This window comes from Cherax quadricarinatus, unplaced genomic scaffold, assembly GCF_038502225.1.
Source record: "Cherax quadricarinatus isolate ZL_2023a unplaced genomic scaffold, ASM3850222v1 Contig4081, whole genome shotgun sequence".
NCBI classification, from domain to species: Eukaryota; Metazoa; Arthropoda; class Malacostraca; order Decapoda; family Parastacidae; genus Cherax; species Cherax quadricarinatus.
The window spans coordinates 21,327-35,742 of record NW_027199107.1 but is presented as its reverse complement, the minus strand read 5'-3'; the positions used below and the strand labels follow the sequence as shown (position 1 = coordinate 35,742).

The 14,416-nt window shown below is 39.4% G+C and overlaps 1 protein-coding gene across 1 annotated transcript; it reads right to left on the bottom strand.

Moving 5' to 3' along the window:
* Positions 1-1,032: 1,032 nt before the first annotated feature.
* Positions 1,033-9,683, bottom strand: LOC138851011 (hydroxysteroid dehydrogenase-like protein 2; the record flags this gene model as incomplete). The annotated part of the gene is given in 4 exon segments (XM_070081764.1): positions 1,033-1,175; positions 6,148-6,345; positions 8,804-9,009; positions 9,409-9,683. Coding segments are annotated over 4 exon segments (807 nt in total), but the record flags the coding sequence as incomplete, so codon positions are not given.
* Positions 9,684-14,416: the final 4,733 nt, after the last annotated feature.

Here is a 14,416-nt window from a genome sequence, read left to right as displayed (position 1 = left end):
GATATAGGATAACATCAAAGTTCTCATTAACTTTACACAAATAGACCCTACTACTGGAATGTCTACAAACTGCTTTCTAAAATAGGGATGGTATTTAGGCCAGAGCCACCAACAGCAACAGGTTGCCCACCCAAGCCTGGCTCTAAGTGGCTGCCATGAACCATGTCCACAGAGATCAGGAATTGCTTCGACAAAGGAACGAGGAGACATTGTCGGTGCCTCTACAGACAAAAATTAGGAGACGAGAAAAAATAGAGAAGTGCAGAGAAATGAATGGGAGACTACCAGTTAACTAATACAAAGCTACTGCCCTGCCACTAGTCCTCATGCACCACACCAATGCAATACTGCCAACAGTCTTCTGGGATCACCCCTTACCCTACCCAGGACAAAGCCTCAGGATGACTCACAGAACTAATATAGTAAAGTTTATTTATACTTGAAGCATCAGAGGTGCTAGCAGCATTTAGGTAGTAATGAGTAAGGGTATAGTGGTAGAAATACTATGAGCTGTACACCATCAGTCACCAATTCTGAAAGTGAAAGTGACCTCAGGTAACAGTTCCACCCCAACACAAGCCTCGTTGGATGAACCATCTAATGTACCACTATGGTTCACCGTAAGTTCCACATGATATTCCAATCCCTTTTGCGTGGAGCAACTATCTCAATACTGCAATGAATGAAATAACTAAGCCCCCAGCCACAATCCTCTGGAGCAAAGCTAAATCAGTGAGGAAAAATCATCCCCTACACAAGCCAAATAAATGAGTTAAAAAAAAGAAGGTATTGGGAGTCTTATATTTTGGTGCTTTTCAATAGACTTTGTAAATCTCATTAGAAGCAACACATTGTGGTTAGTCAATTTTTTTGAGCAATCCTTGCAATAAGAAAAAAAAAGACTGTGGGTCAATATTTGATTGTGAAAGTCCAATATTGACCTAATATGATCTGGAAATGTAGCTAGAGCATGTGAAATTTTTTTTGGACAACACCAGGTGCTTGCATATGTAAAATCAACATAACTCTTACCTTTTCAACTTGGCTATCAGTCTTGGGTGAATCTTCCTCTTGAAGTTTACTACCAAGAAATTTTGAAGTAGCACCAAATTCTTTTGCATTTTCAACATATTTGTCAAATTCGTCCAAAAAGAAATCTGGCATAAGTGAGGAACCTGAAAAGAAAAAAAAATTATTTTTAGTCTAAGTCTGCTATTGACTAAACCAGTCCTTAGTTCACAAAAGTACAGTAAAGCTAGCAGATGAGATTATATATGCAAGTTTACCCACTGAAGCCTAAAGTCATCTTTACAAAACCAAGAAAAAACTAACCATCTTCATATAAAACTGGGCAAAAATTTAATTTAAAAAGTCATCATCATTTGGACTAACCATTTAATTTGTGATTGTCTACATAAAAATACTGATTTTTAAGACAAGTATACCCCTTAACTTATAGTTGGTAATACCATACATGGTATGAAGTCTGATTTTTTTCTTTTCCAACATGTCAGCTGTCTCCCACCGAGGCAGGGTGACCCAATCACAAAACACTCACCATCGTTCACACATAATCACTGTCTTTACAGATACAACAATTTAACCCTTTCAGGGTCCAGAGGCCAAATTTCAAAGGGTGCACCAGGGTCTAAGAATTAAAAAAAAAAAAAAAATTGTTATTTTTCTTATGAAATGGTAGAGAATCTTTTTGTGAAGGTAATAAAACAAAAAGTACGAAATTTGATGGAAAATTGACGAAATTATGCTCTCGCGAATTTTGATGTGTTAGCGATATTTACGAATCGGCTATTCTGCTGACTTTGACTCCCATTTTAGGCCAATTACATTATTCCAGTTGACCAAATTCTTAGCTATTTCACTAGTATTACTTCTCTTCTATCGACTGAGCACAAGACATCGCCAAGTCAACTGTTTCAACTACAAAATAAAGTGATCGGAAATTGGTAATTTGGCCAATTTAACACAAAGTTCAAAATATTCTAATTTCAAAATAGGGTCCAGAATAAACAATGTAGGTATTCCTGGCACTAAACTAACATTTCCTCTGTTCAATAGTTACGTTTTGAGGCTTTACAAACTAATTCCATTTTTATTTTTTATTCACAATAAATTTTTATTCAAACCAAAAAATAGAAGATTTACTGTTATGCAATATTGTAATAATTGTATAAATATCATCACCACATTTGTGAATGTATATTAGACCCACCAGCTGGCGTGTATTAGACGTGTGAGGTCGCTTGTTTACTCTTGAACATCGGCAAAAATTTAACATTTCCGCTACTTTGAGCTCAGTTTCAAGCCATTTCCAGTGCTAAAACCAATCAAAATCATCTCTATTTCTGTAATATGTCTTCCATTCTATCAAATGAGACCAAGAAATCGCAAATACAACTATAACAAACATACAAAAAAAAAAAAAACACTGCAAAGTCGCTGTTTTAATCGAAAATCATGGTCTCAGTTTTTTTTCTCTCATTATACACTGTGTGCTGCAAGATTTGTTTTATGTGGTGCACACATACCACATAGATATATTCTCTCATAACTAGGCCCAAATTTACCACTCACAGCTTATCAGAGTGAGCTGAGCTCATGGCGTAGATCTATGGTTTTGACCCTGAACGTAAAGCCGTAGATCTACGGGACAGACCCTGAAAGGGTTAAATGTCACTCCAAACAGCCAATATCCTAAACCCCTCCTTTAAAGTGCAGGCATTGTACTTTCCACCTCCAGGACTCAAGTCCAGTTAATCGTTTTCCCTGAATCCCTTCACAAAATACTACCCTTCTCACACTTCAACAGTTCGTCAGGTACCAAAAACCATTCATCTCCGTTCACTCCTATCTAGAAAGGAAGATTATGGTAGACAGTAATCTTATTTATCAGTCATTTTTTGCAAGCGTAAAAAATAATCCCAATAACAGACATACAGTTGAACCTCAAAATTCATGACAGTTGCATTACTGAAGGTAACTTTGAATCTTGAATTCATGAATATACAGAATTATGCATATCTACTTTTGACTTTTAAGTCACAAAACACATTTGTCATTCATGTGCTCACATTTTACAAAGGTGAAATTTCATATTAAATAGCATTAATTGATACTCAAATTCCACAAATATTGAGGAAATTAAATACTGGAGCTGCATGATAACATGTTTCCCCCTTCAATATACTGTCCAGGCCAAAATACTGATTCTCAGTTTATATCTTTATTACTCACCACATGCAAACAAGCTGCAGCAACAATTTTTGATACTGGAATAATGCCACTGTGTGTGTGTGTGTGTGTGTGTGTGTACTCACCTAATTGTACTCACCTAATTGTACTCACCTAATTGTGGTTGCAGGGGTCGAGACTCAGCTCCTGGCCCCGCCTCTTCACTGATCGCTACTGGATCCTCTCTCTCTCTGCTTCCTGAGCTTTGTCATACCTCTTCTTAAAACTATGTATGGTTCCTGCCTCCACTACTTCACTTGCTAGGCTATTCCACTTGCTGACAACTCTATGACTGAAGAAATACTTCCTAACGTCCCTGTGACTCGTCCGAGTCTTCCGTTTCCAGTTGTGACCCCTTGTCCCTGTGTTCCCTCTCTGGAACATCCTATCTCTGTCCACCTTGTCTATTCCCCACAGTATCTTGTGTGTCGTTATCATGTCTCCCCTGACCCTTCTGTCCTCCAGTGTCGTCAGTCCAATTTCCCTTAACCTTTCCTCGTACGACATTCCCTTGAGCTCTGGGACTAGCCTTGTTGCAAACCTTTGTACTTTCTCTAACTTCTTGATGTGCTTGACCAGATGTGGGTTCCAGACTGGTGCTGCATACTCCAGTATGGGCCTAACATACACAGTGTACAGTCTCTGGAACATCCTGTCTTTGTCCACCTTGTCAATTCCTCTCAGTATTTTGTAAGTTGTTATCATGTCCCCCCTATCTCTCCTGTCCTCCAGTGTCGTCAGGTTGATTTCCCTTAACCTCTCCTCGTAGGACATACCTCTTAGCTCTGGGACTAGTCTTGTTGCAAACCTTTGCACTTTCTCTAGTTTCTTTACATGCTTGGCTAGGTGTGGGTTCCAAACTGGTGCCGCATACCCCAATATGGGCCTAATGTACACTGTGTACAGGGTCCTGAACGATTCCTTATTAAGATGTCGGAATGCTGTTCTGAGGTCTGCCAGGCGCCCATATGCTGCACCAGTTATTTGGTTGATGTGTGCTTCAAGAGATGTGCCTGGTGTTATACTCACCCCAAGATCTTTTTCCTTGAGTGAGGTTTGTAGTCTCTGGCCCCCCTAGACTTTACTCCGTCTGCGGTCTTGTTTGCCCTTCCCCAATCTTCATGACTTTGCACTTGGTGGGATTGAACTCCAGGAGCCAATTGCTGGATCAGGTCTGCAGCCTGTCCAGATCCCTTTGTAGTTCTGCCTGGTCTTCGATCGAATGAATTCTTCTCATCAACTTCACGTCATCTGCAAACAGGGACACCTTGGAGTTTATTCTTCCGTCATGTCGTTCACAAATACCAGAAACAGCACTGGTCCTAGGACTGACCCCTGTGGGACCCCTGTGGGACCCCGCTGGTCACAGGTGTCCACTCTGACACCTTGCCACGTACCATTACTCGCTGCTGTCTTCCTAACAAGTATTCCCTGATCCATTGTAGTGCCTTCCCTGTTACCCCTGCTTGGTCCTCCAGTTTTTGCACTAATCTCGTGTGGTACTGTGTCAAACGCCTTCTTGCAGTCCAAGAAAATGCAATCCACCCACCCCTCTCTTTGTCTTACTGCTGTCACCATGTCATAGAACTCCAGTAGGTTTGTGACACTGTGTGTGTGTGTGTGTGTGTGTGTGTGTGTGTGTGTGTGTGTGTGTGAATTCTATGTAAATATTGAATAATATAATGGGGTTTATACTGTCAACTATTTAAATAATTTGAACTCACACCAAGCTGATGGAGGCACAACTATTTCCAATTTCAGTCTTTAGAAATATATGTTCAGCAACCTAGAACTCCTGATTTGTATCCAGAGAGGGATTCAAGTATTAGGGTTTCTAAGGTCCTTGAGCCAAAAACACCATATTATTCAAGAAAAATGGACAGCCAGATTATATTCAGATGTCAAGCAAGCTTTTGAATGAGTGCCAGATGAAAGTTTAATCTGGATACTACTTATTTTATGAGAGTGTGGATTTAGGAGTGACAATTGGGGATATTAATCCTTAAACTGTGGCATACCCCAAATAATGATTCCTGCGTGTGAAGATTTTGAAAAGAAGTTCTCTTATAGAATGAAAATTAATTTTTTGAACTGAGTAAGACAAAAATGAGTGGAATCTTATAAAAACTTACGATTTTATGATGTACTGAAGTTGGTAGAAAAATTATCAGTTGTCAGCAACAGTGGCATAAATGTGCCAATAATATTTACATTTTACAATTTATTGATGCCAAGATATGATTGTTTTTGTTTTTAAACTGCTTTGATGTTTAATGCTATGTATACTAGTATCTTAAGACTACTCATATTACCATTGTTTCAGAGTGTAATACTCTGCAAAACATGAAAATAAGTCGAATAGTTTGACTTTACTGGGTTATTATGAGTTAAATGTATTTAACATGCTTTGCGTATCTTTGTGCCACTTGCACACACTTTGCTGGTAGGGAAGCTGGTGGTGGAACAACAGTTGGCTTCACCGTTTACTTTTGGTAGCTGGATGTACTAGTATGTTAGACAGTCATCATCTGTGTAGGAAACCATTCTGCAATATGTGGACCCTTCTGGCCTTAGACTTTTCACAAATGTATGAATAATTTGACAAAGATTCAGGGTTGTGATGAGGTCAAAAATATTGGCAGGTGGCAGATTTGAAGGTAAAAAAAAACAAGCATACTAGTATGTTGGACACAGTCATCGGCTGCATACTAGTGTGTTGGATACCGTTGAAAGTTTAAGGATTAGGGCTTGCCCTAATGTGTAAAATTTATGCCTTTTACCATAAATGTAAGATTATATTCATAGCAATATCCATTTCTATTAGAAAAATGAAATAAGCATGTATATAGTACCCCGCTTTGAACATCAAGATGAATGATAAACGATCGTATCACTTACTTGGATCAACGGCATATTGATCAAAATCTGTGATTCCCTCTGTTTTCAGAATTTCATCATCTATAACAAATTTTCCTGTGAATGATTTGGATTCTTTGCAGATTATGACATAGGCAGCATCAGCCATGATCTCTGGCTTTCTGCACTGCTTGTCAACCCCACTGCCACCTAACATCTCCATAGCTGCAGTGATGATTGCTGTAACACAAAGTTCTTTCATTATGATAACCACAAAAATGCTTAAAGTTCATAGGTACATATATATCATAGTTTGGTGCTAAATTAATTAACTAACCTGAGGAAAGTGGGCCTTTAGCAATAATAAATGTAAAAAACATACATAGTAAATAAAACTACTAGATGGAAAAGATGACTTGTAATTTGTGCAATGGTAAAACTGAAATGGATAAGATGACCCAAAACTTACAAACATCAATGGTAGAACAATCAGGAAAAATTATTAAAATTTACACAATGGTAAAACACTCAAATAGAAAAGATAACCAAAAAAATGTCTTTTCTCACAAGATCCCACAGGGATTAAAAATTTCAGTTAAATTAAACATATATCATATTGAAGTTAAGTATGCTGACAGCATAACTCTTGACTGCAACAACCCCACTCCTTAAGAATGCAAGCACTGTCCTTCCCACCTCGACAACTAAATCCAGCTAGTCAGTTTCAGTGAATACCTTCATAAATGCTACCTTACTCACACTTTAACAGCACATCAAACATTATAAACCACTTGCCTGCACTAATTTAACACTCGCTCAAGCCTACTGGACACTCAAGACCCTAGCACTCAAAATCCCCTCTACCCTCTCTTTCTAACTGTCCCAGGGGTGACCCTGAGTAGTGTAGCTACTCCTACTTTGTACTCATGCCAAATAGTGATTTTAATGTATCTGCATGCCAGCACAGTCTGAAAGTTCATTTAGGTACAGGTACACAAGAACAATTATCAGCAGTATGTATCTCAGTACTATCTTGTCCACAGACATACCTTGATCTCTGAATTTAATCATTTCTAACTATGCACTCAAAGCAGGAGCCTTACGACTCTTCTTTTTATCACAACTACTCTTAAATGCCATTGTAACCCCCCCCCCCCCCCAAAAAAAAAAAAAAAAAAAAAAAAAAAAAAAAAAAAAAAAAAAAAAAAAAAAAAAGAGTACAAATAAGATATGCAATAACTTTAAAACACTTGAAAATTTGGAAAACTTCCAGACAGTAAAAACATGGGGCTCACAGAGGATGTAAACAAAGTGGAGGGGTTGTGAGCAGATGCTGTAATAATGAATCAGCTGTATAAACAAATTTATATGCACAGTACAATTGTACAGTACTGTACTTTCAACTTATTTACAATACAGTATTGTACCTGTAGAGTACTATAGTGTACTGTTTTACAGACCACAATACTTGTATTCTTAAGTGTACAGTAGTCTTCTGGATCAACAGACCAAATCAGCTAATTCAAACTTCAACTGTTTATGTTACAATCATGTAAAATTAATTTCACAATTAGGAATTGATGGACAATCGGCAATAACTTGTACCCCCCCGTAACCCTGTTAGTCCGTTAATTAAAGGGTTAACTGTATATGTATTATCTAGTCTAGCAAAGCATTACTACATCAAAATAAAATTATTTATTTGTATATTTATTATGATCAGACTTGCCCAAAACAATGAGTGAAGTATTAGCTATGGAATTAACACAGTTTGCACTTACATAACTACACATCTATATAATATACTGTCACTGTAAATACAGTGGACCCTCGAATTTAGTAGTGCCTTTTCTGTATGCAAAACTATTTTTATCTATAAAATGTATGCTTTGTTAATATTTCCCATAGGAAATAATGTAAATCCAATTAAACCATTCCAGACACCCAAAAATATTACCAAAAAACACATTTTATAGATAATAAAAATAGTTTTGCATACAGAAATGGCACTACTAAATTCGAGGGTCCACTGTATATATTTTGTATATACATATACACATGTCTGAGGGCAATGTGTGGTGTGAATATAATGCAGAGAATTCGTAGTTTGGAAGTTAGGAGGTGGTGTGGGATTACCAAAACTGTTGTCCAGAGGGCTGAGGAAGGGTTGTTGAGGTGGTTCGGACATGTAGAGAGAATGGAGCGAAACAGAATGACTTCAAGAGTGTATCAGTCTGTAGTGGAAGGAAGGCGGGGTAAGGGTCGGCCTAGGAAAGGTTGGAAGGAGGGGGTAAAGGAGGTTTTGTGTGCGAGGGGCTTGGACTTCCAGCAGGCATGCGTGAGCGTGTTTGATAGGAGTGAATGGAGACAAATGGTTTTTAATACTTGATGTGCTGTTGGAGTGTGAGCAAAGTAACATTTATGAAGGGGTTCAGGGAAACCGGCAGGCCGGACTTGAGTCCTGGAGATGGGAAGTACAGTGCCTGCACTCTGAAGGAGGGGTGTTAATGTTGCAGTTTAAAAACTGTAGTGTAAAGCACCCTTCTGGCAAGACAGTGATGGAGTGAATGATGGTGAAAGTTATATTTTTTGGGCCACCCTGCCTTGGTGGGAATCGGCCAGTGTGATAATAATAAAAAAAAAAACATGCATACAAAAGTAGAATTTATGTATAAAAAAAAGTTGTGGCAAGTCCTACCTGTGCGGGGCCAAAGTGCATTACATGCAATGCCATCATCTCTGAATTCTTCTGCCATGCCCAACACACACTGAGACATGCCATACTTGGCCATGGTGTAAGCTATGTGATTCTTGAACCAGCGAGGATTCATGTTGAGAGGGGGAGATATATTCAAGATGTGCGGGTTTGGGCTTTTTAACAAATGTGGCACGCACAACTTGGATCTACAGGGAAAAAATTAAACACATTAATATAGCTTCCACTTTCAATCTTCTCCTGAAACAAAACGTGTACTGTAATTGAGCCCCTATTGTTAGAGAAAAAGATCTTAAGAAACAGGTTGAACAGATGACAGTAATGTACACAATACAAGCTTCACCAGCATTAGAAAAATAATGGGAAAAACTGTACTTAGAGTAACTTGATAATGGATGAATTTTTAGTAATTCAGGTTTTCTGTAATAAGTAGTGGATGTATCTGAAATGAAAATCAAGGAATTCCCAACTCTTGCCCTTTAAGATGTTTAAGATGTGTGCTATTTGGTTAGTCTGATATAAAGTAGAATAGCAGTGCACCCTGGATACCACCTTGAACACCAGGTTGCAAATCAATTATCACTTACACAAGATATGTTCCTCTGGTGTTGATTTGATGCATGAGGTCATATTTTTTCATTGGAGTCTCCAGGGTTCCTGTGAGGGAGATGGCACTGGCATTGTTAATAACAATATCAATGCCACCAAACTGCTTAACTGCATCATTTACAGCTTGCTGCACAGACCCTTCATCACGAACATCCACCACACAAGGCAGAGCATGTCCTCCTACTGACTCAACTGCATTGAGTAAATAATGAATTAGATTTTTACCTATCTGACACATCTAAAAAGCTTGGCATTCAAAACAGTGAATGCCAACATATAAAGTATCAATGTAAGATAAAACTAATTACTATTAATGTTTTATGGTACTGTCAAAATTCACACTGGTTTAAAAAAAAAAAAAAACCATGGGCACCCCATCCATAGCCTCTTAGCAGGAACATTAATTTTTCCACACTGGACACCTGCAGCAGTGTAGAGCTGCCATTTTTATGCAGCAAAATAGAATGCAGCTTGTAATAAAGTTGGTAGAATTACCGACAATATGTAAAGTAAAAGGACACAAGTGCAACTAATGTGACATTTTATTGTGGCTATTTTTATTATCACACTGGCCGATTCCCACCAAGGCAGGGTGGCCCGAAAAAGAAAAACTTTCACCATCATTCACTCCATCACTGTCTTGCCAGAAGGGTGCTTTACACTACAGTTTTTAAACTGCAACATTAACACCCCTCCTTCAGAGTGCAGGCACTGTACTTCCCATCTCCAGGACTCAAGTCCGGCCTGCCGGTTTCCCTGAATCCCTTCATAAATGTTACTTTGCTCACACTCCAACAGCACGTCAAGTATTAAAAACCATTTGTCTCCATTCACTCCTATCAAACACGCTCACGCATGCCTGCTGGAAGTCCAAGCCCCTCGCACACAAAACCTCCTTTACCCCCTCCCTCCAACCTTTCCTAGGCCGACCCCTACCCCGCCTTCCTTCCACTACAGACTGATACACTCTTGAAGTCATTCTGTTTCGCTCCATTCTCTCTACATGTCCGAACCACCTCAACAACCCTTCCTCAGCCCTGTGGACAACAGTTTTGGTAATCCCGCACCTCCTCCTAACTTCCAAACTACGAATTCTCTGCATTATATTCACACCACACATTGCCCTCAGACATGACATCTCCACTGCCTCCAGCCTTCTCCTCGCTGCAACATTCATCACCCATGCTTCACACCCATATAAGAGCGTTGGTAAAACTATACTCTCATACATTCCCCTCTTTGCCTCCAAGGACAAAGTTCTTTGTCTCCACAGACTCCTAAGTGCACCACTCACTCTTTTTCCCTCATCAATTCTATGATTCACCTCATCTTTCATAGACCCATCTGCTGACACGTCCACTCCCAAATATCTGAATACGTTCACCTCCTCCATACTCTCTCCCTCCAATCTGATATTCAATCTTTCATCACCTAATCTTTTTGTTATCCTCATAACCTTACTCTTTCCTGTATTCACCTTTAATTTTCTTCTTTTGCACACCCTACCAAATTCATCCACCAATCTCTGCAACTTCTCTTCAGAATCTCCCAAGAGCACAGTGTCATCAGCAAAGAGCAGCTGTGACAACTCCCACTTTGTGTGTGATTCTTTATCTTTTAACTCCACGCCTCTTGCCAAGACCCTCGCATTTACTTCTCTTACAACCCCATCTATAAATATATTAAACAACCACGGTGACATCACACATCCTTGTCTAAGGCCTACTTTTACTGGGAAAAAATTTCCCTCTTTCCTACATACTCTAACTTGAGCCTCACTATCCTCGTAAAAACTCTTCACTGCTTTCAGTAACCTACCTCCTACACCATACACTTGCAACATCTGCCACATTGCCCCCCTATCCACCCTGTCATACGCCTTTTCCAAATCCATAAATGCCACAAAGACCTCTTTAGCCTTATCTAAATACTGTTCACTTATATGTTTCACTGTAAACACCTGGTCCACACACCCCCTACCTTTCCTAAAGCCTCCTTGTTCATCTGCTATCCTATTTTCCGTCTTACTCTTAATTCTTTCAATTATAACTCTACCATACACTTTACCAGGTATACTCAACAGACTTATCCCCCTATAATTTTTGCACTCTCTTTTATCCCCTTTGCCTTTATACAAAGGAACTATGCATGCTCTCTGCCAATCCCTAGGTACCTTACCCTCTTCCATACATTTATTAAATAATTGCACCAACCACTCCAAAACTATATCCCCACCTGCTTTTAACATTTCTATCTTTATCCCATCAATCCCAGCTGCCTTACCCCCTTTCATTTTACCTACTGCCTCACGAACTTCCCCCACACTCACAACTGGCTCTTCCTCACTCCTACAAGATGTTATTCCTCCTTGCCCTATACACGAAATCACAGCTTCCCTATCTTCATCAACATTTAACAATTCCTCAAAATATTCCCTCCATCTTCCCAATACCTCTAACTCTCCATTTAATAACTCTCCTCTCCTATTTTTAACTGACAAATCCATTTGTTCTCTAGGCTTTCTTAACTTGTTAATCTCACTCCAAAACTTTTTCTTATTTTCAACAAAATTTGTTGATAACATCTCACCCACTCTCTCATTTGCTCTCTTTTTACATTGCTTCACCACTCTCTTAACCTCTCTCTTTTTCTCCATATACTCTTCCCTCCTTGCATCACTTCTACTTTGTAAAAACTTCTCATATGCTAACTTTTTCTCCCTTACTACTCTCTTTACATCATCATTCCACCAATCGCTCCTCTTCCCTCCTGCACCCACTTTCCTGTAACCACAAACTTCTGCTGAACACTCTAACACTACATTTTTAAACCTACCCCATACCTCTTCGACCCCATTGCCTATGCTCTCATTAGCCCATCTATCCTCCAATAGCTGTTTATATCTTACCCTAACTGCCTCCTCTTTTAGTTTATAAACCTTCACCTCTCTCTTCCCTGATGCTTCTATTCTCCTTGTATCCCATCTACCTTTTACTCTCAGTGTAGCTACAACTAGAAAGTGATCTGATATATCTGTGGCCCCTCTATAAACATGTACATCCTGAAGTCTACTCAACAGTCTTTTATCTACCAATACATAATCCAACAAACTACTGTCATTTCGCCCTACATCATATCTTGTATACTTATTTATCCTCTTTTTCTTAAAATATGTATTACCTATAACTAAACCCCTTTCTATACAAAGTTCAATCAAAGGGCTCCCATTATCATTTACACCTGGCACCCCAAACTTACCTACCACACCCTCTCTAAAAGTTTCTCCTACTTTAGCATTCAGGTCCCCTACCACAATTACTCTCTCACTTGGTTCAAAGGCTCCTATACATTCACTTAACATCTCCCAAAATCTCTCTCTCTCCTCTGCATTCCTCTCTTCTCCAGGTGCATACACGCTTATTATGACCCACTTCTCGCATCCAACCTTTACTTTAATCCACATAATTCTTGAATTTACACATTCATATTCTCTTTTCTCCTTCCATAACTGATCATTTAACATTACTGCTACCCCTTCCTTTGCTCTAACTCTCTCAGATACTCCAGATTTAATCCCATTTATTTCCCCCCACTGAAACTCTCCTACCCCCTTCAGCTTTGTTTCGCTTAGGGCCAGGACATCCAACTTCTTTTCATTCATAACATCAGCAATCATCTGTTTCTTGTCATCCGCACTACATCCACTCACATTTAAGCATCCCAGTTTTATAAAGTTTTTCTTCTTCTCTTTTTTAGTAAATGTCTACAGGAGAAGGGGTTACTAGCCCATTGCTCCCGGCATTTTAGTCGCCTCATACGACACGCATGGCTTACGGAGGAAAGATTCTTTTCCACTTCCCCATGGACAATAGAAGAAATAAAGAACAGGAGCTATTTAGAAAAAGGAGAAAAACCTGTTATCTAGCGTGTTTATGAGACAGAAAAAGAAACCAGCAATCCTACCATCATGCAAAACAGTTACAGGTTTTTGTTTCACAGTTATCTGGCAGGATGGTAGTACTTCCCTGGGTGGTTGCTGTCTACCAACCTACTACCTAATGTGCTTGTGTAGTATTAACAGGAGAGACCATGTGATGGCAGGGTTTACTGTTTTCAGGTATGGTTTACCCAAGACCCATAAACATAATATTCCTCTCAGACCAATCACGTCAGGTATAGGCAGTGCACCACACAAACTAGCCGGAGTTCTTGCCAAACATCTTTCCTGCCTTCTGGGGACCATCAGCCCCGCTCATCTTAAACATTCAGGTGACCTTCTCAACCGCATCCGAAACCTCTCCATCCGTAACAAGAAACTAAGCAGTTTGGACGTGACTTCCCTCTTCACAAAAGTACCTACCACAAAAGCCATCGAGGTTCTACAACGTAAAGTCAATCAGGACCTTAATCTTCCTCTGCCTCCCGGAGATTTTGTTGACTCAATTGAACTCTGTGTTAATTTAAACTGTTTCTTTCAATAACAGGCTCTACAAACAAACCTACGGCATGGGAATGGGGTCCCCCATCAGTGCCGTCCTAGCCAACTTGTACATGGAACACCTAGAGTCCGAACACTTCGCCAACATCATCCCTTCAAGCATCACTTGGTTACGTTACGTGGATGACGTCCTCGTAATAGCTCCCAAACGTTTTGATGTACGGAATCTACAGGCAAGGCTCAACGCAGCTGAACCAGCGATCCAGTTTACACTAGAAGAAGAGTCCATTGACAAACTACCTTTTCTCAACGTCCTCATTCACAAAGTAGACAAGCTAAAATTTAAAGTTTACCGGAAACCTACAAATAAAAATGATCTCACACACTTCTATTCCAGTCAAGATAATAAGACCAAACTCTTCATCGGATTTTTCCTAAGAGCATACCGAATTTGTAGTCCTGAGTTTCTTGACGAGGAATGTACATACATACACCAAACCTTCACTGATTTACATTTTCCTTCCCTTTTCATCAAAGACTGCAAGAAA